The following is a 25,591-nucleotide window of genomic DNA, read 5'->3' as shown; positions in this document are numbered from 1 at the left end:
AGTGATTCAAAAACTCAATTAGAATCCTACTGGACTTCTGTCGGATACTATTTTATAACCAATGTGTTTTTGCCCTCAAACTTTACTGAATAATCTTAAAATTGCTGCGTAATCATCACATCTAATGAAAGGATGGCAAGTTTTAAATAACACAACCATGTCATAGATATTGTTTAAATTGGCTGTTGTTTAGCATATTGTCGAGATTTTTGTTTCTGCCAGTTCTTTGCTTTGCATCGTGTTTATTCGTCTTTGATGTATGCTGAATTGATGCTTATTTCACAAAACCTGTAACTGTTTTACTTTAGTCTTTTCAATGCCTGGGTGGTTTTAAAGCCTATGTTGCTGTGTACAGTCAGTGCATTAAACAAGTCCTCTCCTGAGCATTGTACTGTATTATATAACAATTTCCCTTTGAATATGTTGTGTTTCCCTTACTTTGGAAAATGTTACATTGTAATAAAGATTGGAAACTTTAACAAGCTGCAAGTTAGACATACTGGATACCAAGATATTTTCCTTGATGTGAGGAAAGCGCACATTTCTAGGGTTAGAACATACCAGCTTAATTGTTGTGTTGATTTTTGTGAGTGTTTACAGCCTAGTAAGGGAGAAATCTTTATAGGTCAAAATCTAGAGAAGTATTTTTCTGAAAGTGATATATCAGCCTCAAATTGAGCAAACCCATGTGCCTTTATGAAATGACTTGTTACGCTTCACAATATGTTGTGTGAGGAGGAATGGCATTTGCTATTATCATTGCTTGAATAATTTAAAACCACACAATGCAAAACATCCTTCAAAAGTCCTCTATTCAGAGCAGGGTAGCTTTCGCTTCACACTTTCTGTTATTTAAATTTTCTGTTTGTTACAAATAGGTTTATCTGTACACAGAAAACACGAGCAGAGGTTTTTGACTGGAGCAGAAAAAATATAGTACTTTAGGGGAAATTAATTGTTGTGTATCACCTAAATGTGAATCATTTGCTTCTGTGTACTTACATGGCACATGTGTTAACCTGATGGAGAGATGATTGACAGCATTGTGTAGAAACAGCTTAAAGAGTGATTAAAATCACTTGGGACAATAGGGACCATCATGAGAAAGAATAGAGTGTAAAACATTGCAAGTCTGGTTGGTCTGGTCAACGCCCCCAACGTAGATGGTGTGTGTTTGTGTGTGTGCGTGTGTGTGTGTGTGGTGTATGTGCAAGGGTAGAGGGTTGAAGTGGAATTAATATGTGGTACTTGTGCATTTTTAATAGATCTGATTGTTAGCATAATCAAGTACAATGTTCTTTCAAAAGACTGAACACAGCTTGCATAGAGCGCTTTCTGTTCTATTATTAGAGATTTTGAGTTTGGGCTTGCGATAGTTTATCAGAAGATTAGGGGGAGAATATTCAAATTTTAAAGAGAAAAAAAGATATGAGCTTTGATCATTTCCCAAGCTGTAGAATCAGTTTAGGAATTGTAATTTACATATATATTTTTTTAACTTATGAAACATAATTACAGGATCCAGGTAAATGAAGATTTCATTTTAATTGAAGAGCAGTTGTCAAACTAGACTTTCTTCTCCATCTCCATTTCGTATCCTCTGAAGGGTGAGATCTTATCATGGATTAGACTGATGATATTTGTCTAATCTAAAATGTGCATGACCACATACTAGGCACAGCTTAAATACTCTCATTAAAAAAACAACAACAACATGCACACACACACAAACTGTTAAACCCGATTGGCAAACTCAACTGACAAGTCGGATAAAATACATCTGATTTACAGCGTAACTTGTCAACCATCCCTCATCAATTGGCATTCACTCCAAGAGCACTCGAGGGAAAGTGAAGTTTCGAAATTCTTAAACGGATGTGTGCTTGTCAGGTGATTGCATAATGAAGTTTAATGGTTCTGTTTGTTTAGCATGGAGCTTTGCTTTTCACACTCCCCCACCTCCTGTGCAACAGCTAAGCCACCAGTTTCTGAAGTGGAAACACTTGAGATACTGAAAGTGACAACATCTTAACATAAGCTGAAGGGAATCTGCTGACAGTTTCCCCCCTATTTACTGTGCTGAAGGGGGAGAGGACAGCCTGGCTTGTCTTGACAGCCTCGGAAAGGTGCAGGTAAGGGATTAAGCAGGTGATTCCCAAAGATCTGTCGCCGGACAACAAGGTGCACCGGCTCCCGCGCCATCAGAGTAATTGTTTTCCGTAGTTTTCTCATCGCAGGTGCCACCAGACAGAAGTCAAACCATGTAATCCCCGAAAATCCAGCCTCTTCCGAGGAGTGTTAACCAGGAATGTTCCACTGGGTCAATGGATTAGACAGAATTCATGGTGGTAGCTTGGCTGAGAGGAGGAATTAGAGAGAAAGGGATAGACGCTGAACCGGTGTTGTATTAAAATGAGCCTACCAGGTGGTCTCGGAAAAGTGGACACAGTGTGTCAAGTAATCTGAAAAGCCGGGGGTCTTTGCAGCTCATTGGCTGGGGGCCTGGTAAAGGACGCTGGCTATGGGGGTGGCACTGATGTAGCTATTGAAGCCTCAGTGAAATGTCTGTCAGGCTTGGTTTACCACAATCAGAGCAGTGATTAGGGCCCTTTTGATGACAGGTTTAGTTTTCTGTCCATTGGAGAGAAGGGGGGGTGGTTGTGGGGGGCTGGAGAGCAGCAGTGCAAGCAGGAGGGGGGGAGGGGCTGGGACAGCATATTTATGTCTTGCACTGGGGGCCTACGTAATTTCCCAGCAGGTCAAGGGGTCAGGTTTGTATTTAGTTAGCGGTAATGATCTCGTTAGGGATCTGAATGGACCACCGTCCAAGCCCATTCAGGGGAATGAGCGTGCCTTCCCTTCCCCCTCCTTTCCCTTCGTTGTGTGGGCTTACACAAGACATGAACTGTGATTAATGGACTTCCAGGGCTTAATAACTTGCAAAACAGTATTAAACAAGGGGAGCCCGGGACAATTGGAGTGGGACCCAGGAGGAGTAGGAGGTGGTTGTAAACAGAACCAGCACAATCGCGAGGCATGGAATTAACTAAAATGGGCGCATACAATGGTACAGCTGGCAACTGGCAGGGAGCCAGGCCTGGGAGAAAGCTGCTTTGCTGCTTCCAGGTGGCCCAGGCCAGGCTTTTCAGTTTTGTAAGTGTTAAAAAATAGAAGAAGAAAAAGGCTACATTTGCAGAGGGAGAGACAGTGAGAGGAAGCCATTGAGCAGAAACAAGAAAGAGATTAAAGAGCAGAGAAAGTGATAAGCAGATAATGGGAAAGACATTCAATGGAACAAGTAATCCTTGACATGCAAGCACAAATATGAATGCTTTTGTTTCTGTATTTAATTTAACCCAAGATGCTAAAGTGGGAAAATGGGGCATAGTAATTTAGCTTGCCCCTCCCCACCCCCCTTTTTTTTTTCTAGTCACCACAGACACCCATTCCCGCCCCTGATGTCATTGTAGGTGCTTGTCAAAATAAATAGAAATAAAACACGGCGCACAACAGAATATAAGGATGTGTGTACATACACCTCCGAAGAGTCATTTCTTCTCTCCACGATATTGTGTCTTTCATGCTTTAGGCAGTGAGTACTTAAGGGTATTCAATTTGGTCTTCTGTTTATGCTAAAAATAAAACAAGCATTTAAAGCCCTTCAAAAAATAAAAATAAAGGAAGATTTGGCAAATCAAAGCTCATAATTCCAAAGTGGTTTAATCCTGTTTTATTGATACATTTTTGTTTCTTTTTCGGAATAAGATGCAACATAAATAATTGACATAAAAGGTAGGAATTGAATACTACTCACACACAATCATAGGAAAATTGACAAACCGAAGACTAAAACAGCCAAGGGTTCTTCAGTTATGATATGAAATTATCTAGACTGAAGACAAATCATCTCCATTGAATTACACTCTATTAATGGTATTATAAAGCAATTTCTTACTTGATTTGACATCCATGTTAATCTCTCTGGATTTCTTTGTGTGGTTGCCATACACTTGGCTTTCACATGTAGTGACGGCAGATTGAAGTTGTATATTTCCTTCCTGTTGACATCCATGACTGTAGACATCTGTATTTAAGATGTTAAAGCAATTAGCCCTCTAACAAACTTGTCTTAACAGTTAAACACGCCATCTTTATAATGCAGCTCTGTAATGCAAAGGTAACATTTCTCTATCTGCATGAATTTTGAAATGGTTGCATGTAACTTTTTTCCATTGATTTCAAATGACTGCAATACCAGTCAGAGCACAATGCTCAGTCAGTGGTTAATCGGTAAAAATGGAAAAGGGGGAGCAGTGTGTGAATGAATGGAAGTGATCTCACACTGGGAGAGGGAACAGAGCCGTCTGCAGATAACCCTCCGTCCTTCATATAATTAGTAGAGTTCTCACCGCTGTATTGGACAGGGAAGACAAGGTGTAGCTTGTTACTGAAAATACATTTTGTGACTTTGTGAAATACCATGAAATCCAATCAATAATTAATTGCAAGAAAAACTACAATTTAAATACATGGAATGTTGAAAGGATTTTGTCAAGATGTCTTAAAAGTTGTAAACCAAATACGATATAGCACAAATTATAAGATGTAATATATGTACTCCTCTTCAATAGTTTTTGCACTTCAAATGGGTGATCTGGCGTATCCCTATCAAAAAGGCCTGCCTACACTGGAAAACATAAATTGAAGAAACAGAGAAAATTGAACAGCATTTTCAGTTGTGCTGGTGCAGTCTGAAATACATTTTGTCTGCAAAGCAAATTAATCATTACATAAGGAAGGGAGAATCAGAGATATAAACCTCGCTCTCCTCACCTACTTGTCTGTCAGTCATTCATTAAGATTGGGGAATAAATGACCAGAGAACTCACTCTGCTGTTGCACTGTGTAATATGTGAGCACCCTCTCTGCTTTGCCAGACCCCTTAAAGATGGGGGGAGAATGGACAGCAACACACTAAATATTATTACATTTATCCGTTTAATGTATTGCACCCAAATGCCAACATTAAATTGAAGTTCATATTTTCTTCCTCAATATTGAGTGCCGATGACTTTTATTTCAATATTTGAACTGATAAAAATAAACTACATTCAGGTAGCCTATACTGCTTTTATTTAATACCTCTAGTTAATGTCTGCATAGCCCCTTTACTTGTTATAGAAACCTGACTTTTTGTCCTCCTGCAGATTTTAAGAGCTGTTGAGTTTATTAAAAGGCATTCCTGTTTTAAGTAAGTAAGGCAGAAGACACAAGCCTGTCGTTTGAAAAGTGACACCAGCACCATAGATACTCTCATGCAGACTAAATGCTGATGTTGGTTATGAAGGCAATTTATTTTATACTGATCAGGACTGCGGTCTAAATCTAAACTACCCTTGAAAAGAATCAAGGGAAAAGTGGGAAGATGGCTTTAACACCTGGGAAATATAGATGGTCATAACAGTTTAAAAGACTACCCCTCCTTTAAACATCAGACATTTCACTACATTATTACAATCGCAGAGTGGAAGTAAAAAGGTTGAAGTGAACAGATTTAAAATGACAGGGTAGGGAGATGATTGATACTGCGCTGGCAAGCACTTTTTAATGGTTACATCTTGTTTACACACCTGTAGAATTGGCAGTTCTTGCCTTCTGTGAAGGAAAAGATTGCATCTGAGGCACAGCAGTCAGGTGGCGCAGAACCATCTCTTTTATGTTTATTTCTTGTTGCTATGGGGAAACAACCTACTCTTTTGCTATTTATTAGCTATAATTATATGCATCCTTTCATAGGGCTGTGCTTTATTACATTTCATATCCCATTAATTTCCAGGAAATACAATTGTGCCACATACCGTGTTCACCTGCATTAAGCAATGTAATACAAACGTCTCTCTCCAGAAAAATAAATACAGATGGATAATAGATGGCCATAATGATGTTTGAAAATATAAAAAGCATATATAATTTAAATACAAGTATTCAAGGCATGTGCATGTAACTTTTACCAAAGACTACAGTGATTAATTAATTTAATAAATCAAATAATTTTTTATACTGGAATGTATACATTAAATGGATAATGTTTAATGCTTACATTAATGGAAAATGTTGGGAGTGAATAGATGTTGACAAGTTTTAGAAAGCATCTAATTTGATTTATTTAAAAGTTTGGACATTCGTAGTATGTAAACAAAAACAGACTACATTTTACTTTGTAGAGCAATGTGTCAATCATGGGATGTGTCGAGTGAGTGAGTGTGTATGTGAGAGTGAATGAGTGTGAGTGTACGTGTGTGTGTTATGAACATATGCAGTCTAATCTGTACTTTTAAGTGGTTGCCCACTGTGTTATTACCAGCATTACAACTGGACTTTGCTAAATAACCTGCTTCATATTATTTGACCATTGACAAAGACAATAGATTATAATTACATCGGCCTGGCTTTATCTCCCGTAACGTTATTAGATTTCGCAGTTGAAAACAGGGGCTATTTGACATTCTCTCCAGTCTGTTTGCTGAGAACTGGGCTGTGACTAAATTCAGAATGAATGACACTGCTAAGAACAGGTTGGATCTAATCTGTTTTTCCTTCAGCTCAGAATTTTTACATTTGTATTTACTTTTTTTGGTAATAAGATTTTTTAAAAATATTTGCGCAAACCCTTAAACACAATGACTGTCTGAGAGGTTGCTCAGTTCTACTGTTTTACCCCCACTTGTCAATGATGCCAATGTGTGCTGCCGATTTTTTTTTTTTTTTTTTTTTTTTACAGCTGTTCTAGAGGCACCGCTCAATCTCCAAACTGCAGAATCCCCTTTCAGCAGGGGCCATGGCTTGATGTTGGTGGTTTTGTGTGACTGCTGAGTTAAGCTTTTGACTCACCGCGTTGATTGTTGAGCAGATTTTTTTATCATGAATAATGTATCTGAAAATAAATGTATCTTTTAATAGCAGTTGCCCATCTGAAGCAGTTCAATTTGCGGGGTTTACACTTTGCAATTGTGTTCTGTCTTTTTGAAGTCTTGCATTTCTTAGTGTCCTAGAGAAGTGTAATCAGGCTTGATTCAGGGGGTCAATACCACTTTTTAAAGAATAGTTTTCTTCAAGTTCACTAAACGGGAGGTGAGGAATAAGCTTAGTGTTGAAGCTGAGAGATAATTCTATTTATCACATGAGCAGGCCATTGTTTTACAAGTTTCATGTCTAGCAGTAACTTCCCTCCGTAAAACCAAGAAACAGAACTTGATTTTTCACTTAAAGTTAAAAAGTGCAACTATTAAATGTAAACCCTGACCGCGATATGTAAACTGCCACTGAACTATTTATTTACTCACATGCATAAATAAATTCCTGCAATTAATGATAGTTTTATTATTTGTTTGTTTGTTCATTCATTCATTCATTCATTCATTTTTTGTAATTGTCTTTACATTATTGAATTGCAAACTCAACAGAAATATATCCATTATATAAATATATCCAGTAAGTAAAGAATATAGGTCTATTCCTTTGAACTCAACTCAATCTAATTGTTGATTTCTGATTTACAAAAACTTAAAATTATTATGAAACCACATTTCCTGAATATTTTAAGTTATAGAAGATATTATATATATATGTATGTATATATATGAACTTCTATAACTTAAAATATTCAGGAAATGTGGTTTCATGACTTTCCAATTTATGTACATAGCATGTGAAATAAATGGGCCATATAGGTGTTATAAAAGTGTTAAAACACCACTACACCCATTTCCTGTGTTCAACATGCAGAAACATGCCAGCTTTAATGCATGCATTACATTGTACGGCAAAGACCGTCTTTGTCTTAGTATTTATACTTAAAACAACAGGGGCAATCGAACAACCAGAGCATTTTAATATCATAATTGTTGAAAAGGTTTCAGATGAAGAGATAATTGCCAAGTATCAATTGAAGTGGGAGGCTATCAAAAATCATCTCTGCATTTATTGATCCATTTGTGTGCTACTAACAAACAAAGAGACTCCATCAAATTGTGCTCCATGCTTAATTTGTTTTCAGATAATACAGTTTTGCTTTCTGACCTGACCATACAGAAACATGAGACTGAAACCTATTCAAGTGAATTATAGAAACCAATGAGGAATCTTGATTGAATTCACAGGTCAGGAGTAGTAGAAAGACCTACCGTGTTTGCAATTACAACTTATACAGAAATATAGTAACAACCTTCACAATACGGTGTATAAACCAGGAAAATTATCAGAAAACTGTGACTGCAGAGAACCTTTGTAATAATAATTGAAAAAAAAAAAGCACCAGCAGTCACTTGTAGCTTGTAACATGAATCTGAATATGTTGGCTTGTTGATGAAGCAAGCAAGTTACCATTTGTGATGTATTCTCATGTCAGCTGGAAACAGGCTTCATGATGGTATAGTATCAATCATATCTGTCACTCAAATGTATATGTATATGCGTAAAAATGTGTGTATACTATTATTAATTTTTTTTCAGCTGCATCAATTTTCCTTAAATGCCTTTTAGAAGGTTTAAGAATGGTGTCACATACATTTTTGAGTTACAATTATTCAACAGAAAAGAAAAAACAAAAATGTTATCAGTTCAGTGTAGAAAACACGGTGAAGGGGCTACCTTGTTTTTAAAGAAAAAATAATAGTTCAAACATTGATGGAATTTAAACATTCAAGTTTTTTTTTTTTGCAATATCAATATACAATATACATCATTGCAATACCAAATGCAATATTTTGATTCACTTCTATATATAAAGGTAACTTATTTAAAAATATCATATTCACTTTCTTTCACAAAAGTCATTTGGAATCTCAAACTGACCCGTCTCTCAATATGCTGTGTAGCTGTGCACTCTAATGGGGGAATAATGAAGCTTACTTTGTTTAACTAGGATAATGTGGATTTATTCTGCTATCACATTCATCATTCTATCAAGCTTTACATCTATATTTGGGCTCTCGGGAAGATAAATGGTCTCGCTTCCTTAAGACTCTGTTTGTGTAATCTAATTCTAGAACTCAGTAGGAATCTTTTATAATTGTTATGCTTCTATAGAAAGCTGATCTGGTGCTGTATTTATAAAAAATAAAATAAAGAAAAAAATGACATACACATCTGGTTTATCAATGTGGTTGTGATATTGCATTTGATCAAAGAAAACCACCCCCTTAATAAAGAATAAAGATTTAAAATGGCTTATTAATTGCTGAACCGATTAGACCTGTAAACAGTTTGGCACAGAAGATGCAATTGAAGGTATATAATGAGATTGAGTCATGGCTATTTCTGCCTGAAAGCTATGGAGTGTCTTGTCTACGCAGTTTATTTCTTGTTGAGTCTTCAATGGGAACAGATTATACAGGTTTGTTATACTTTTACTTCAGCACTTATAACTGCAACACATATAAATATGATGCCAAAAGTAATGATATACACAAGTTTGGACCAAAACAAAAATATCGATAAAAACACAAAATATGTTAAGCTGAATGTTACATAATTTGTTTAATTGTTTAAAGGAATTGTCTTTGATCCTCTATGACTTGACTGAAATGCATCACACAAAATGAAATGTAACATCAATCCTTTTCACGTTTATATTTTAGATATGATTACATAATTTGGAAGCAAAAAGCATGAACTATTTATACCACAAAAAGAAAACAATACTTGTTCTCTTTCTAGAACTATGCAAGAGAACAGCAGGATATGAAATATGAAGTCAGACACAAAACTGTTAGCCAGTCATGTCCTTGTTGCTCACATAAAGGGATTTGCCAAGAATATTACATTTGCTATTAACCTCTTATTTATTCTAGTTCCTTCTGGAAAAAATAACAATAGCGCTGATTGCACCATTTACTTTGCAATTGTTCTTTAGTGGTTGAAAATTATTAGCTTCTGCAGGTGTCAGTGTGCTTCGTCACTATTTTTAGATGTCAAAATCATAATTTATGAATACAGTCTCACTACTGATATCAGTAGAACCTAAATGTATCTTTATTATGGACCTTTGCAGGTGTTAATGTCATATACATGTTTATTGTATTTCCTATATTGCTGTAATGTGTAATGAGAATGTATGGCAGATCTGTTTATATGCTGAATTCTAAAGGCTACTCCATAATTTAATAGTATTTGTTAAATCTTTAATAAATTAAAGTTGGCTGAAGTGACTGAAGCATTCCTAAAATACTATTAATCCATTCCATTAAGGTTTATATATATATATATATATATATATATATATATCAGTCGTATATACAAGTAATTTCAGGACATTTATATCATGGGTTTATCAGCTCTCATTACTTCAAAGTCAGTTCTTGCCTTCACATACTTGTTTGCATATACAGACCTCATCTTCTTAAGCCTGACTTGCAAAAGAGCTTTACATTTTTGCCTTCAACCAAACAGTCCTTCATTAAAATGTCTTTGTACTTGGGGAACGTTTATTTCTGCTCGCTGTTAATCATGCTAAACATCTTCTGATGTAATCCTTGGAGTTTTATGATTGTGTTATGTTATTATGATTGCAAATATTTTGACTGTTTTCATTGTTATTTGCCTGGACTTTGTGGAAAATGACTATGCTGTATTGGAAGCTTTAAACGTGATAAATATTCTACTAATATCGATTACAGACTGCTTACATTTCTACCCTTGTCTGTGCTTGTTTTTGTCTTCTATATTCAGTTATGAATATTCATATTTCTTCTGAACTCAACATCCTTTCCGCAAATCAGCAGATTCCTTCAGTTCAATTATAGGATTGAACCACAGTAATATAATGACAGATGTTAAAAGTTCTGTAACTTTATTTTTCCTAAACAATAACATAGTTGTGTACCGTACCTTTATTAGTTAATAATACAGAAACTAAAATTTCATTACATTTCTTTTAGTGATACTAATGAGAACATTATTTGCCACATTTATGTAAAACTATTATTATTATTTTTTTTTAGAAGACGACACCAATTCGCAAAGCACGCAGAACAGTGTAATAAAGACCTAAAAATATCACCAGCCATGTGCTATAGGTTTCATACACAGCGAGGCCTACATATATATAGGCAAATTGTTATCAAGACACCACCACAGCCTTTACCCCCCCTCTCTTTCTGTCCCTCCCCAGGATGGACCCTCTCCCATATCAGTTTATGCATTGCGTCTTGGGCCTGGGGAGGACCTACTGAGCTCTCTGGTCACTTTTGTGGAGGAGAAGAAGCTGAAAGCCCCATTTATCATCACTTGTGTGGGCAGCATCACCAAGGCAACGCTCAGGCTGGCAAATGCCACTGCTTCGAATACTAATGAGGTACTTGGCAGGACTGTTGGCGGCACTAAGGCCAGTGTTGTTGTGCTCTAGGAGTCTGTTGTAGAGGTAAACAGTCGAAAGGAAATCAATTGTGATTTCAAAGTGTTTCCATAGTGTTTTTGTTGTGTGCTTTTTTTTGTATTTTTGGCAAAGGGTCTAATCTTTGGTAACCACATTTAAAATAGTAGGGAAATCTGCCTTTAATCCCATCTGCATTCTGCAGCACGGATGTGATTTTCAATTTCTTTCCTTTCTTTTTTGATTTAAAGGAGGCCTATACTGCTTTTTAGGGCCACTTTAATATGGAACTCAAAACTTGGCCTTAATTATTGTGCTAAAATCTGATAGAAGATTTACTTTTCATTTATTGCTCATTTCAGAATCTGTTTTTTTTTTAATTTAATTGGCTTATGGCAGCCCTCCCCAAATATTTTAATATCAGTACTCACACGTCACAGTCTTTTCCATTACCCATCCTGTTTATCTCACACACTTTCTCTGTGCTTTGTAGAGCCATTCTGAGTAATACAGAAAATCTGCAATTGAGTCTCTTTCTAAGCAACCACAACACCCAGATAACCAGAGAGAGCTCGGGGTCTTCTGTGTTCTTTAAGAGAGGAATTGATGCACACTAACTGCAGTTCTTCACGAGACATTTTCCAACAGACACACTGAGAGAGCTTTTTTTGCATAACAAATTATGATGATTATGATTAAGATTATTATTATTATGGCAAGTACCATAGTGTCCCGCTACCTTTCACTGAGTCAGAATCTGACAATAAAATGTTGTACTTTTATTGTTGAAGTTTTGTCCAATGATGGCAGCCTTCTTTCAATTGTAACCAATCAGAACACAATCAAGGCGTTCAGGTCACATGTTGTCACATGTTGTCTCCATGATGTTTAAGTTCAGGTTACACTGTAAATCACTTTTGTTGATATTTTAAATGCATATGATTTCATTGCAATGTATATTGTTAATTTGTCAAACAAGCTCATGGGTATTTAATTGACTGGTAAAATTACATTCTCTAATATGCACATCATGATGTCAATCAATATGCTATATCATATAAGATGAGTAAGTTGCAGATAGGAAAGGAAATTAATCTGATGTTTGTTATGTGGAAGATTTAAAAAAAATTTGTTTTAGGCCTTTGTACAGTATAGTACATTAAAAGTACAGCAGATGCATGTATTTTATATGAAACCTTCCATAAACATGACCCATGTTGCAGCTGTGTAGCATAAGGATGTTTTATTGTTGTTGTTTTTTAGATGAAGGGATTACATTTTTAATTGTGCTTTTGTTGACTCTCTTTTTCTTTTCCCTACAGATAATCCATCTGAATGAAAGATTTGAAATTGTTTCCCTGGTTGGCACCTTAAATAAAGAAGCTCACCTGCATATCTGTTTGGCTGATAAAGATGGCAAAACTGTAGGAGGACACATTATGGGTGACTTGGAAGTGTTCACTACTGCTGAAATAATCATTGGCGAGGCGAGCAATCTGCAGTTTACCCGAGAGATGGATGAACGCACCGGTTTCCCAGAACTTGTCATTAGCTCTCACTCTAAACCGGCCTAGCAATTTACACTCTGTAGATTATAGCCCCCTGTTTTTTCTCTCTCTTCTTTTATATAAAAAAGTGCATTGAATAAATTGGGATGGAGCATGCCTTCTCCGCTCATTGCATTTCTTTATTGATTCAGGCACTTTGATCGAGCAGAGCCTAATCAATTCTTCAGTGAGAAGACGGGGGTAAAATAATTTCAGGCAAACTCTTCAAATGACTTGTCATTAATTTGCCTCTTTGCTAACACTTGTTTGCTCAGAACGAGATGCGTTTGGCTTTCTCTGTCTATTAGCAGGGTTGTGCTCTTGGGATTTTCATGGGCTGCTAGGCGTAGGGAGGGGGGGATGAATACACTATGTTTGCTCATCCTTACAGAGTCACTTATTACTGCTAATTGGGAGGGACAGTTCAAACAAGCACAGAAGAGCAGTTGTCACACGAGCGTGACATGGGTGTAAAGAGGCAGGCAGTGCCGGCTGCTCTGCCTAGCTCCAGCCGTCCTCCACGCTGGCAGTAGCCTGGCTGGAGGCCCAGCTCTGCATCCTGCTCAAAGTGGGGTCTTTGTCAAGACAGGCCCATTAGCAGTCAGCAGTCTTAAGAAATGTGACCGGGACAAGCCATTGGAGAGAGCTGCAGACAGACATGTGGCTGTCTGAGACACTTAGGAAGTCAACAGCTGACGGAAGGGGTGACACAAAAGCACGCTCCTTTAGCCCAGGAAATGTGATCTGAATGTAATGCGTCCCTTTCTCTGTGTGCGTTTTGTCATCCTCACATCAGAGTTCGAAAGAACATGTCACTTGCCCTGCCGAGTACATGAAAAGCCACCCCCTCCCAAAAACAAAAAGGCTTTCCTATCTACGTATTCGTATATGTAAATATAAAAGGTTCAAATGGCCCCTCTAAACCCCTGAACACACCACAACCACCATCATGTTTTATTTTTTTTTCCCATCAAAGCACTGCAAAAGAGATGGCAAAAGCAGTAGATGCTAATTTCAAGGATTATTTAATGCCATAATAGCTGCAATTATATTCTGTAAAAACCGATTTAAGGTATAAGCACCAATTAGTAACTGGTCATTATCTTAAGCATTTGGAATTTTGACTAAAGTAATAGGCTGACATTCTCCAGCCTGTGCCGGCAGACTCGGAGAGAGCAGCCATAATTAGAGACGCTCGTTTGCCCGGAGTCTCCAGAGGACGTTGCTGTCACTCCCAAACTATCTTAAACTACGAGCGCATTTTTATTAAAATTAAGATTTCCATATTTGTCACAATTAGGGAAGGGATTGCTCTTAAAGACATGAGGCTTAAATAAATAAAAAAATGTAAATACCGTGGTTCGGAAAGTACAATTACTTTGTGTTTGAATCTCATAACACTTCAACACAATCAGATACTGTCGCATACTTGCTGAGATCTTCACAGAACAGTAAAGGGAAAAACTCGAATACTGCCGTTATACAGTCGCAATAACAGTAATTGCTCCTTCGATGAGTTTTTCAGACAAATGGGTTGATGTTAAATTCAATCAAGGAGTGATTATTCCTGTTGAAATGTGAATTAATACACACTGCACATGATTATAGCACAGTCACAGGTGTGATATGAAGCGTATAGGTTACACTGAAAGAGGAAATAAAATATATACACATATTCAAAGCTCTGGACAGACACATTAGGTAGCCCCTCATTTTTTTTCCATACTTTCTCATAATAGTGATATTTTATTTAGAGATATTTTAAGTTTAATATTTAGTTTTTTTAGTTTAGTGTTAATGTTTAGTTCTGCCTTTGACTATGTTTCCTTGTAACTGCACAGAGCTGTTGAGTGGGGAGTCTTGGAAAGGCCAAAAGAGAAGGATAACTTGTTCTGGTAAACTGAATAAGTGATGTATGGCTCACATGTGATGCGTGACTGGGAGCATTATCTCGTTGGAACAGGACTTCAGAAAGCATGGAATTGGGAAGAAGAATCATCAATAGAAGGCTTCAAAACGTTTCCTAACATGTTTGCGTAAGGTTTTAGTGCTCATGCGCTCCTCACACAAAAACAACTTGTCAACCCCTTGCCAAAGATATATAATCCTACACTCTAATGCTCCTACCGCCAAATTTGACAGTTGGCGCGATGCAATTAGGATGATATTCTCTTTATGAAAAGGTCCCCAGGAGTTCGACAACCTACAACGAAAAGAGGAATGAGCTGTATAAGGAATTGTGAAATAATATTATTTTAAAGCATTTTTCTATATGTCAGTATTCTTCCTTTGTAGATTTTGTTTAATAACCTCATAATTGCTTTTCTTCAGTCCTCAGTGGTCACAAATTTGAAGGTCTTCTGAGTATCCAAACAGAGACATTTTCAAAAATCATAACTGAGGTTGTGATGCATGTTAGTTTAGTTGTCGGTACTATTTCTCAACCAGACGTTGATATATGTCACGATTCTTATTAAAGCTACATAGTGGACCCAGATTGTGTCTGTTTTCTGGTGTGCATAGAACATTTTAAATCAAGTGGTTATATGTTGTATTCAATGTGTGCATATAATGTTTCTTTTATCTCTATGGCATGAAATCACTACAACATTAGGCGCTTTTACTCAGCCATTTCTGATCCGGATCAAATGCATCGGCACATTTAATCTGGATCAGTGGTGTGGCGTCTACACTGCCATTTGATCAGGATCAACTTTCAGCCCCAGGGGTCTTCGCATGTGCATCATGTAAGTCCAAACTTCATTATATGTATTAATCCTTTAGAATACAGAGCTATATTAAAAACTGTCTTTGTCTCGTTACAAATTATTCTAACAAGTAAAACAAGTATATATATTTTGCTAACATACATTAAGCCATTTAGTGTTAATTTTGGCAATATTTTATTTATAATGAGGGAAATAGGGAAGTGTTCTTCTATCTGCTCCACTGATGCTAAGGGTGCATCTGCCCCCTGCCTTTAAAACAAACGCCGCAGCAGTGCAAGCTGGGACTTGAGCCGTTGAGCGTCCACACTGCCAGGATCAAATGCATTTCCCTGAGAGGTACATTTGATCCAATTTCTCAGCATTAACTCTGCCATCTCTGAGCAGGATCAAATGCTACAAATGAAACTTGCCTATTGTTCACACTCTGGGTTATCCTGAAGAGCTGTCATATGTGTCAGTTTGCCTGAAGAAAAAAAAAAGTTTCTCCACATGACTTCACTTTTCCCTGAAGTGAGGCCCCCTAGTGGATAATTGATCACATCTATGAATTAATTGGGCAAGTCTGGTCTTAAAGCATTCTTAATTCCACTAATATATGTTAGTATTTGGGAAAGATAAGTACAAGAATAAGATCAATATATTTTTTAATTTGTGGTAATGTAAGGTGGTAATTTGGGTGCTAATATGCCATTATGGCTTTGATGGGTCTCCTTGACATGTTTTCATGAAAAATAATGTCGTTGTATGAAGTGAATCCTACAAATATGATTAGGGGATCATGTTTAACAAAACAAAGGAGAGGGAAATGCACATATATTCATCCAGTATGGATTGAAAATGTCAACACAAGGCTACAGCAAACTAGGAATTGGGATTTCCACATAAAGTGCATCAGCACAGCACAGGCTAATGGGAACTCTCGTGGGTGCTGTACTGGGCTTTGCTAATAGATGTTTAACCAAACCTCTCTTTTCAAATGAATTGACCTTTGATTCATAAACAACAATATAAAAACTCCCAAAGGGTTACTTTTGACCCCAAAGCAAGCAGGCCACAGCGGTAATAAAAGAGGTTGACATTTCCCAGGTTTAGGGGTAGGGAGGAGCAGGGGAGGGGAGGGGTGGGTAACATGGGGTTGTAATGACATCTTGATGGGGCATCATTCACACCCACAAAAGCTGCGGTTAATTCTTGATGTTTTTTAATTGGCCTTTGTGTCTGCCTCACAGATGTCCCAGTGATGATTTGCAATCTGGCTCTTGTGGTTGAGTTTCTTTATCTACATGGCTCTGGTGTTCCTTGAAAAATCATAAAGGAACATTTTAGAGGGTTTCGCTCTGTCGGTTGCCATGTTTTAGAATGTGATTATTATTATTTTTTTTATGGCTGAGGATTGCAAAGTGATAAACTACAGGATCCATACAGCAAGAAGGGCCAACTTCCCTTTGACCACAGTCAATAATATAGTAAGCTGTTGTTCTCATGATACAACCTGAATTCACATTTTGAGATGTAAAATGGCCTCAATTAATTGAACATGCTCACTGGTGACGGGAGAGGGAAAACTCAAGTCAAATCAAGCTTCCGGGATGTTATACGGCGAAACACAGAGCTCTCTCTACATCCAAGGGTGAAATTCAGTGGAATTCATACTGACCTTGATGTGAGTAACTTGAGTGTCGAAGCCCCTTCAGTCGGCATTGTTCACTAGAATAGAATGTTAATGAATGCATTTGAATATTAATATCTATAGCTACATTCAGTATGTCGTCAAAATACCACGGAATGTGGAGTACCCTGGCGCTATCATGGTGACGATTTATTTTTTAAATGGGTACACAACTGTAAAAACCCAGGCTGCAACCATTCCCTGCGTTTTCTGCAGGGTGGGTCTTTTCTTTATCTTTGAGTCTCCACCATTCCCGATGCAACACACAAAAAAGCATTCGACACAAATAAGTGCTGTAAGATATTGTGTATTCTGAAAGGACAATACCCCTTTCAGGGCGTAACGAATGCTAAGTCCTTCCCGCAGGCCCGGAAGTCATTTATTTTGTCTGGAGACAGCTGCAGGGCCTGTTTGTCTTTGACATTTTCTGGTTGCTTGGCATACTTGAAGAGGGCACGAGCCTCAATTGTTTTTTTCGCCGAATTTGGCATTACATCAGCTGGAGATTGTTTATGCACATTGGCAGGAGAAAGTCAACTGCTATGTATGCGAGAAGCAAGATGCAGCCTCAATTATCTGAGATGTATTAATATTGACCAAAAAGAACAAAGAAAGCAAAACAAAAATCTATTCTATAAGCTGGATGCTATATTTTTTAAATAAATACATATCTTTCCATACAGTACAAATTTAATTAACACTATGCATTTTCCTTTAAATTATAATAGTACTATAGTTTATTCTCTGTGAATGTATGAATTTATTTGAAGTGAACATAAAGGTAAATGCTTTGCAGAATTCCCTCTGTGTTTCATCGTGTAAGATTTAATCATTTGCATCTACATCAAGGGATAATAATACGAATATGGTATGGAATTGTTCTTTAACTTGATAACTATTATTACTAACTACACACCTTCAGAAACAGCTAGGAACAGGTCAGGTGTCATGTGTTGTTTTATGACATAATTCAAGATATTGTGGTAACCCTGTGAAAAATACAAAAAACACTTCCATGAAAGTCTTTTATATCTTGTCAGAATTTCTAAAATTAACAATGATTATTATTAATAAATTATATTATTTGTCATTTAGCAGACACTCTTATCCAGGGCAACTTACATTTGTACCCATTTATACAGCTGGATATTTTACTGGAGCAATCTAAGTGAAGTATCTTGCTCAAGGGTACAACAGTACAGCTCCACCCAGGATTTGAACCCCCAACCTTCCAGTTACAAGTCCAGAGCCCTAACTACTACTCTACAGTGCTGCCTTATGTAATATATAATATATTATTATTAATAATAATAATGTAGGCCTATATCTTCAATCTATACAAGAGTGGGGATTTTTGCATGGGCATGTAATTTTTCTTTAGTTGTTGGCTCACTAGATGTATTTATTTTTATGTTTGACGAATAATTTTTGATATGAGAATATTTACTTCATATTTTGAATACCTTTACTTATTCATATAAATGCTATGTAAAACTGATTTTGCAGTGTCTCGGTGCAATCCAGGCATTTTGTAAGGTAAAGAATTGTGGTGAAAGAGGTGTTTGCCAACAGGGTAGTTAAGACTTTAATCCATTATATACACATTTTAAGTAAACCTCAACTTCATATATAAAATTAAACAGATGGCTCTATAGGAACTGAAAACAAAATATTTGCTGAATTGTCTGAACAAAAGGACTGGGGGAATTTGTGAAAAATGTTGATTCAAGTAGATTTTACAGTAAATAATCCCTTTTTTCTTAAAACAGCCTCCACAATGAAATGAGTCCTGTTTTCTCACTGAAGGATGAAGGCATCCCTTTTATTTCTCCCTCTGTTCATATCATTAATAAATGTTTGCCTTCGTGGCTGCGTCACTGCAAATTCTCCGGCTCGGTGTGCTGATTTTCACACACACACACACAAAATCAAGCACCGTTCCCCTTTGAAGCTCTGCTGCTGGATGTATTATGCATATAGTGCTCTGTACTTGGGACCAGCTTACACAAGCATTATGCTAAGAGTCGAAATCAATCATTTCCTTTTCATAATCAAGATGCTTATTTTGCTTTTGTCCTTCCTTTTTCTTTTTTTTTAAACACTTTATATGAAATGCAGTGCTGTAAAGAATGTCAGAAAGCCTGAAAACTCAATTTTTGTGTGTTTCTGTCAAGTATTTCTTTCTCTTAAGGCTCAGACGGAAAGTAACATCTGATGACACATCTGAGCCGTTTAAAAAAAGGGGGGGGGGAAGATGAGAGACGGAGAACCCACATGGGATGTAAGCTCAGAAGTTCTGAAATACTGGTGCAGCAGACTGAGTCAAAGGAGCTGTATGGCACATAAATGCATTCACACTCCAGAAAGGACTATAAAAGCAGTTGGGTTTTTGTTTTAAATTCAAATTTCAGACGGCTTTAAATTGAGTGAAATGGTATTTAAAAAAATATCAGCTGCTAACATCTGCAGATTATGATTTGCATTTAGAAATTGGCTGCTTGAATTAAACTTAGAGGACTACTGTCAATCTTCTTTTATGCACACTGTTCATTTACTGAAATGCTAGAGGTCAATGCTTTGTCCTTAAATTGGTTACTATAAAAAAAAAAACTCCCCCTTTTTTATTCCAAATTTTCTGCTTGCTATGATGTGTAATAAGAACAAGAAAAGAATGCCATTAATTATGTGCTGAATGGGAGTTGTTATAGTTGGTTAACCAGCTTCAAAGGAAGATGCTTGAAGGAACTTTTTTTTTTGTGCTGTCTGTATTTTGGTTATCAAGATTTTTTTTCCCTGTCGAAAGAGACTGCTCTTTTGCGAGGGTGTATTATCTTATGTATTCAGCTTTCACATCTTCTTTTTTTTCCAGATGAATATGAGCTTAATTGGGGTTGTGCTTTAAAGTCTGTAGAGCTCTTCAGAACCTCATAGAAAAGCATTCAGAGGATGCTCATTTGCCTTGAGTATGTTTTAGATGTAAAAATATTATTTACTTTTATACTCCAAATCAAAAGGCACATTGGAACTAGTTTATACAAGCTGTTATTATATAGCAAAATCCACTGCAAAACTGTGCGATTGCCTTTGTTTCAATACAGCTATTAAATATATTTTGAACACTTACTGTGTGAAGTAGGCTATTATTAAATATGTAAATGTTTTCCTACTTAGTATCCCAATTTAAGAATATATTCTAACAAATACCTCTATTTTATATTGAACCATAATAATTAGCCTAACCATAATAATACAAAAAAATCTCTAGCTGTAAATTGTGGGAACATCTGTAAATGACAATCAAAGGATATAGCTTTTTTCATTCTTTTTTTTAATCATATTTACTTTTTAAGCACAGGCCATCTGGATTGTTATTATTGATACACTTTAAAGCAATGTGTTAATTTAGGTGACTATAGAAAGCTGGGCTGGAGGGCTGTGTTCTCCCTTGGCCCACAGTCATTCACAGAGCAATCAGCCAGGTCAGAAGTAGGATAAGGCCACCGGGAAGAGAGGATTTGCACGTCAGAGGACATTACCTACTTCTGTAGTCATATAGTCTCTCAGAAATCAGACTTAATATGTGTAGTGACTCTGAGATGTGTGTATGTGTTGTGTGCCACATTTTTGTTTTGCCTTTTAAAAGGCACTGCTACAGCACAAACTGATAAATATAAACATAAACATGTATTACAGAATATTTATTTCCACTGCATGTGGGCTTTTGCTTGTTTAAACATATTAAAAAAAAGGATTTCAGCAAAACCTGTTTTTCATCAAGTCATGGTTATTTATATTTGCTTTTTTATAATTCCTTTTTATTCATTCATATTGTGTCATCTAAAACAGAGTTCTGAATCAGTGTATTAGTAATTGTAATATGTTGTATTAAGAATAATTACATGTTTGAATATAAACTGAAACAGAATTATACCTGTATTTATATAAATTGATTGTTAAAGTATGTATTATTATTATTATTATTATTATTATTATTATTATTATTATTAGTAGTAGTAGTAGTAGTAGTAGTAGTAGTAGTAGTAGTAGTAGTAGAGTGTGTATATATATATATATATATATATATATATATATATATAGCCTACTTTTACTAAAACAATAACACTGAGATATTTAATAAATTCATTAAAAATGTTTGTGCTTAGTTAATCATTTTACACATTTCAGAAATGTACCAAAATAAAGACAATTCATTATTATCCCACAGCTTTCAAAATAGTATTTTAAAAATGTCTTCATATAACAAATTAAAAAGGCAATTTACACAGTATTGATGGAAGAAGCTTTTCACATTGAAAATATTTCAACTATTTACAGTACAAAATGCTTCTTTCTGAAATCCATTGCTGCTCTGAATGGAAGCGTAATATAATATACATGAACTGATGTTATGGTATTTTCAGTTTTAATTTAGTAGAATATTACAATGTAGGGCATGAAGCATTTCTGTGTGGTTATTGTCTTGTTGTTTTCCTCACTGAGAAAGCTGGTGTGCTGCTGTTTGGGATCGCAGGAGAAATGTGCTAGCTTTGAGGAATGTAATGACTGTGGGGAACTTGACAACTTAGGTGGCTCATTTCGCTGCTAGCGTTGTGACAAAATTTACGCCGGGGACAGATGCTAAGCATAAACATTTTTATGCCGCGGGAGAGGGATAGGGCGTTACTCCAACAACCTCACCACCACAAAAACACACCACCAATTAGCATAACCATTAAAGCCATGGAGAAGTTGTTAAGTTAAAGATGCCCGCAAAGTGCTTACTCCTTATCTCTTTTAGAACTTAGTTGCTTCTTTACAGCGAACATATGTACAGTTATGTGAAGTGTTTCCATTACATAGATGCACGGCAAATATTTCAGATAGACTGATGAATTGGAGATGTCTGATACTCTTTCTTAACTCCGGCTTACTGTCAGACACATCCTCATTAGTTCTTGTCATTCATAGATGCCAAATGCCGAATAAATGAGACCACTATCAGGTCTGCCTTGATAACTTGCCTTATCTCATTAGGTTCCACATCAAAGTTAATCAGAAATGTGAATAGTAATTGCTGGAATAGACAATGCAATAGATCATGGGGCTTTTTTTTGTGTGTGTGTCATCTTGAAACATCAGGAGGCTGGCACTAGCAGATAGGCTCGATGGAGAGGGAGAGAGAGAGAGAGAGAGAGAGAGAGAGAGAAAGAGAGAGAGAGGGAGAGAGGGAGTAATGGTAGAGGCATAATAAGCAAGCTGCTCAGAATTAATGAGCTTACCCAATAAGAAAAGAATAACCAATCAGTGTGTGTTGGGCAAATATAATTTAGGAATAATTGCTTGATTGCTTTTCTATAGTAGGCTGATTTGACCACACACAAGAACTGAGAATTAAGATGTCAAGACAAGAATTAATTTGGCAACCGGGGGCACACAAATTCTTCCTTTTGCCTTCCAACTGAATGGCGCAATGTTATTTGAGTAGTTATGTGCTAATAATGAAAACACAGAGATAGATTGCACATTCATTTCTTTGTTTCCATTTTACATAAAATGTGCTGTGGTTAATGCCACAGATGTCTAGATTTCATCTAAAGTGTACATATGTTGAAATGTAATTTAATTGGGATTTTTACATATTCTAGTCCAAGGTCAATGGCTTGTTGGAGTTGATTGTTTTGTTTGTTTGGTTCCTGATTTCCTGATTTTATGTATGTATGTGTTTATTTATTTATTTCCCTTTTGGGTAAGGTGTAATTATTATCTTTTGATATGGTTTTTATCCAAATCAGTACTTAATTGGAAGCTCCCCCACCCTCCATCCTTGCTTTTTGCCAAAATATTTATCAAGCACAAAAGTTTCCCTGCCCACTTAATCCACAGGGGTTTATTCTGTTTTCATATAAGGCACTCAGGTTCGAGGCAAATTAGCATATTGTAGGAAATGGAATAAAAACCATGACAGTAGAGATCTTGTAGTTAGCTACAGTATATGTGGTGGTATCCAGAGTAACTGACCTCAAAATGGGACATGGATTTTAAGGGTGAAAATAAATAAAATAAAGCAAACGCGAAAGCGTAAATTTCAATTCAATAGATTGATACTGACCAAGGGTGTAAGACATTTTAAGAGGAGGTTCCAAAGTTTTTGTGTTTGTTTTTCAGTGGAAGTCACATACAATTAAAGCTTATTACTGTAAGGCTAGCTTAAATGACAATAAAATGAATAATACTGTAATGGAACAATGGCTTATTTTGATACAAACTGGTGCAATTCCAAATTACAGAGATCCACTAAAGCAGTCTCTCCTGAGGTAACAACATAATGTTTAAATTGATTCACAACTGGACGGTCGGTCAGTTGTCCTATAGCCTGTTCATAAGAAGAGCCTCTTCTCAGGAGGGATTTGTGACCACTCCCCTCTCGTATGCACCTCTCCAATTTGTCCTGGTTGCTCGGCTTCTGTGTCGGGACTGGTTTCGTCGGTTCACACCACAGATGTTCTCTTGGAGGTCTGTAGGTTGGCTTCATGCTCCTTTAATCATGTGGTTGAGGACCTGCATGGGTGCTTCGGATGGTTATCTTGCTGGAAAGTTCATTTTCAGCCCGCCTTGAGCTTCTTGACAGGGGACAGCAGATTATTTGTAAAAAATGTATTCTATCAACTGCTTTTAGAATCCATCCCTCTCCCACAGCCATGCCACGAAACAAAACAGTCCCCCTCCATGCTTTACAGAGATGAGCTTCACCTTGTTTTGCATCACACCCCTGGTAAGCATGTCCACAAAGCACACAAAAACTGGGAGTCTCTTCTTTTAATATTGCCACTTATCCAAGGGGGTTTAGGAAATGTCATTGATTAATGGTCTTTTTTCAAGTAGAAGGAATAAATGCAAACATTGAAATGATAACAATGCAATACAAAACAAACCCAAAACAATCAAACCGATTATTGTTGCATCAGCTGGAGTTGATCTGAAATGGCAACATTTGCAGGGATGCTTGTTATTCGCAATGTTCTTCCATAGTGATGGAAAAATGAGGACACAAGCACAATGAAATGTATTAAATTCACCCCCAATTGATGGTGCAAACGATTATGTATTTTTCTCACAGTATCTTTTCCCACTCAGTTCTGAAAAGTAAGTTTAATTACATATGTTGCATGTGTTTATATAGGTATTACTTGTGGATCCAATTTTTGTAAGAATATATACATACAAAAACACATATACACACTGCATATGCACACGGACATATATAATACGAAAGCACACACACACACACACATATTACTACATTAGCATATTTCCATGGGTTCAATTGGAATCCAAATTCTGCTGTCGATCACCGATGGATGTTTATGGTTTCTAAATAATGAGTTCGAGACACATTTTTTGAAAAACCCCAGTATTTGTGTATTATCACAATCTGGGCAGGCAGAAAATAAATAAATAAAGTGCTTCTGTCAGGGCAGAATTATTGCTTCCCTGGTTGCCTGCAGCCGCAACAGCACTGATGCACTCACAGGTCCCTGTTCGCGCTGTCTAAACTATGGGGATGGTTCAGGCAGAAGGTAAATTTGCTTTGATCTACATTACACCTAATTGAGTCACAGGCGATGTCTCTATCCCAACATCAAGGAATTTGAAAATGTTAGATTATTTCGCTGGGGATTAAACCTAATTTTCGTGTGTTCCGCATTAACCTATTAGGCGGCCTCATCTGCATTGCTAATGCGGCGCAGACAGCTGTCACTGCTGAAGAAAAACATGATCATGCAATCCTTGAATGAATGATTCCAGCTCCGATTAGTGGCAGTGAAGTTCGCTGAGCCCAAGTGATAAGGAAAGAAAATTCCCAAGTTGCCAATAGCTCTGAAAATTATCAGACTGTAGGCAAAGGAGAAATTGTGCCTTCCGGCTCACGGGCTTCAATCCAGGGGCAGCCTAGATTGACGTTATTTAAAGCTATGGAAATGCAGACAGCCTATCTGGGTTTGCTAAAATAAGAATTTCCTTAAATATGTATGTATTTACTTGCAGGGGGGGGGGGGGGGGGGGATGCTGCATTCTTTAAAAAGCGATTTATGTCAATGCATCACCTATTGGTGCAATGTATTAAAAAAAACATTAGATGATGATTTATCTTGGATTGGCATGATGCAATAAAACTATAAGAACCATGTAGCACAATTTGTTTTTAATTGTAAGTGCCGTGCCTTGAGGCATTCGTGTTACTGAAATAAATTGACGTGGGATGCGCTTGTTTAAG

The 25,591-nt window shown here is 36.7% G+C and overlaps 1 protein-coding gene across 2 annotated transcripts in view; it reads left to right on the top strand.

Annotated features, from left to right (window-relative positions):
• The window catches only part of LOC136767744 (bifunctional protein GlmU), a 39,405-nt gene extending 26,370 nt beyond the window's left edge, over nucleotides 1-13,035 (top strand). For both annotated transcript variants that reach the window (XR_010821891.1, XM_066721753.1), the window contains 2 exons: nucleotides 11,171-11,353; nucleotides 12,694-13,035. Coding sequence is in view for 1 of the 2 variants with exons in the window: in XM_066721753.1 (XP_066577850.1) it covers nucleotides 11,171-11,353; nucleotides 12,694-12,945 (435 nt within the window). In the remaining variant the exon portion in view is untranslated. The remainder of the gene's footprint in view (nucleotides 1-11,170; nucleotides 11,354-12,693) is intronic.
• The last annotated feature ends 12,556 nt before the right edge of the window (nucleotides 13,036-25,591 follow it).

The sequence above is a fragment of the Amia ocellicauda genome, chromosome 1 (genome assembly GCF_036373705.1).
Source record: "Amia ocellicauda isolate fAmiCal2 chromosome 1, fAmiCal2.hap1, whole genome shotgun sequence".
In the NCBI taxonomy this organism is placed as follows: Eukaryota; Metazoa; Chordata; class Actinopteri; order Amiiformes; family Amiidae; genus Amia; species Amia ocellicauda.
The sequence above is the reverse complement of the archived record's forward strand: the minus strand, read 5'-3'. Positions and strand labels throughout refer to the sequence as shown.